Source organism: Narcine bancroftii, chromosome 4, assembly GCF_036971445.1.
Source record: "Narcine bancroftii isolate sNarBan1 chromosome 4, sNarBan1.hap1, whole genome shotgun sequence".
NCBI lineage: Eukaryota > Metazoa > Chordata > Chondrichthyes > Torpediniformes > Narcinidae > Narcine > Narcine bancroftii.
This window is the reverse complement of record NC_091472.1, coordinates 296,440,400-296,443,122: the sequence shown is the minus strand read 5'-3', so window position 1 is coordinate 296,443,122 and position 2,723 is coordinate 296,440,400. Positions and strand designations below refer to the sequence as shown.

At 38.7% G+C, this 2,723-nt stretch overlaps 1 protein-coding gene across 5 annotated transcripts in view; it reads left to right on the top strand.

The window, feature by feature from the left end:
* Nucleotides 1-2,723, top strand: part of galnt13 (polypeptide N-acetylgalactosaminyltransferase 13) — a 256,909-nt gene that overhangs the window by 144,881 nt on the left and 109,305 nt on the right. For all 5 annotated transcript variants that reach the window (XR_011356763.1, XM_069935526.1, XM_069935525.1 and 2 more), the window contains one exon: nt 266-432. Coding sequence is in view for 4 of the 5 variants with exons in the window: in XM_069935526.1 (XP_069791627.1) it covers nt 266-432 (167 nt within the window). In the remaining variant the exon portion in view is untranslated. The remainder of the gene's footprint in view (nt 1-265; nt 433-2,723) is intronic.

Sequence of the window (2,723 nt, the reverse complement as noted above, 5' to 3'; positions counted from 1 at the left end):
GTAGACGATGTCCACTGCCTTGCTGTCATCAATCCTCTTTGTCACTTCATCAAAGTTTTGTGAGACTCAATTTCCCACACACATCTCTCTTAATTATGCATAATTTCAGTCTCAGCAAAGAGTATAAAATAGTTGGTTTAAAGATCAGCAAAAATGCATACTATCAATTTGTGATATCCTTGGTTGCCTTGTCATCAAACTTCTGAATGTACTCTCCCAATTGAGGAGAATTTTTAACCGTTTTATTTTTGCATTTTCCATTTAGATGTAAGACAAAGGTCTACCAGGATGATCTTCCAGACACAAGTGTTGTCATCGTTTTTCATAATGAGGCCTGGAGTACTCTTCTTCGTACAATTCATAGTGTCCTCCTTCGTTCCCCCAAGCATGTCCTTGCAGAGATTATCCTGGTGGATGATGACAGTGAAAGAGGTAAAAACAATTCCCTTTACTTATCACTACGAACTGCAATAGAAAATCACCAAATATTTAGAAGGAACTGTACTTCTCTATTTTTGACCCTGAAGCTCTCAATGTGTCTTTTTTTTACATTTTAACATTTTGAGTCCATTTGAGGATTGCAGTAAATGTTATATTTACAGTGCACATTGTACAAGAATATGCATTTTATTATCTCCATCCCCTTGACCGAAGTACTTACGATTGAAACTGATTGTCCGTGCAGTGTGATCAAATGTCTATTGGATCAATGGTCCAGTTCATCTTGTTTAGTTGATCACATGGCTGTAGTCATGTGTCATATTGTCATAGAGTTACTGCCGACGATGAACTGGTTTCATAGGGTTAAGTGGACAAATGATTCTAAATCAATTAGGGATGGAACTCTCTGTCAGTGCCCACTTTAGCATTGTCCCCTTTTCCATTGTCCTTTCTGATGGCTGTTAGGTCTGCTTTGTTCATGAATGAGTGAGTCAAACACCAGACTGAGTCGAAATCAAGGTTCTTTGTTCTTTATTGCCGGATTGTAACACTTGCAACTAACAGTGTTAGTTGGAGAAGGCGCATTCTGCCGTTATCAGCAAATGGTGTTTTTTATATACCTTAGGATACGTACTTAGTAAATTATCATACCATGACATTGTCCAATGAATAAACTGTTGCTGTCCCTCTCTGCTAGCCTCCTGCACATCAATTTGTCATCCCCACTCTTATCTTGAGAGTACAAGGTCACAACTGCATCTTGTTACGGCCCAGCACTGGGTGACTCCTACATTCCCAGCTCATGATGTTTTTACCTAACATGGCACACAGGAATGTTTAGTCATTTTTACATGCAAGTAAATAAAGTAGCCGTGGCTTGGGAAACAACATCCATTATTTGCATTCATTCTCTTCTTGCTTGCTGTATATTGATGTCCAGATTTCCTAAATGTTACAGAAAGGGCAAATACATGTAAAGAGAGCTAAATTCAGTTCTATCAAATGTGATTGAAGGTAAGGTGTGTTTTGCCTTTTGTCCAAATTTCTAATGGGAGAAATTTCTAGTGAGAAATTGGCTCTTCACTGGAGCTGAACTTTCGAAGATGGGAAATCTAACATTACCGGTATGAGATCATTGAAACTCCATGAGACACTTTGTGAAAATCAGCCCAATTCTTTTGAATCTAAAAGACAGCTTCTCCTAGGTTGTATTCTGACTCTATGGCATCCAAAATGTGGCATAAAGATATATTCTGGAAATGACCAAAATCTCTCTCTGAAAGATGTCTGAAAAACATTACGAAGGTGGCACGGTTAAAGGATTAATTTCAATATTTAAGGGGCTGGAACCTGAAGACACAGTGTGTGGAAGTAAGGAATAAGTAAGTGGCCAAAATTGTTGAAGTGATGACTGGAGAAGATAACAGAGATGGAGAAATGACCATGAGAATTTTAAAAATAAACTGAGAGCTGGCAAGCACAGAGGTGACAAGGACTTTGTGTCCAACTTTGCACCGGCAGTACTGGTTGTTTTTGGTACATAAAATGAACGAGGCTTGCCAGGAATGCTTGCAGTGTTTCTCTCAGAGGTATTAAAGCACACTTGAAGATTTCGTCAGCAGGTGATCTGAGCTGAGTCAGCCAATGTTAGATAGATGGAAGTAGCTTGTCTTAATGGTGGAACTTATATGTCCTAAAGCTGATTTCAAGGTCTAAAACTTTTTCAGAACTCCTCGATTAAGTGATCTGTTAGAACAGGTCCGAGGTCACCTTGCCTTTTGGCCTACTTAAGTGATCTGCACTGCAATGTACAATGCCGAAACACATCAAGAGGTTACACAAGAATGTGAAGGACTGTAAAAGAGATAAGGATATAGACAAGCTAGCAGGTCAGACAGGTGTTTAATGCAATATATCTGGAATAACATATATTGAAAGAAAAGCAGATGGAATTGGTGGGCACAGATAATGCAGCGGTTAGTGCAACATTATTACAGCGGCAACGACTCAGGTTTGAATCCAGTGTTGTCTGTGAGCAGTTTGTGCTTTCTCCCAGTTTCTTCTGGATGCTCCGGTTTCCTAGCACCATTGTAACCTCTAATTTGTCGAAGTCAGTGTGTGCAAAAAATCTTGTTTTGTGCAACTTTTTTTCCTGTGACAAAAGTATGTGCACCCTGTATGGTTGTGAATGTTCAATAAGGGTAATTATTAAGTACTATATTTATTTTAGATAGGTAACCTGTTGTGTGCACATTAATTTCAAATTAACAAACAAAACATGC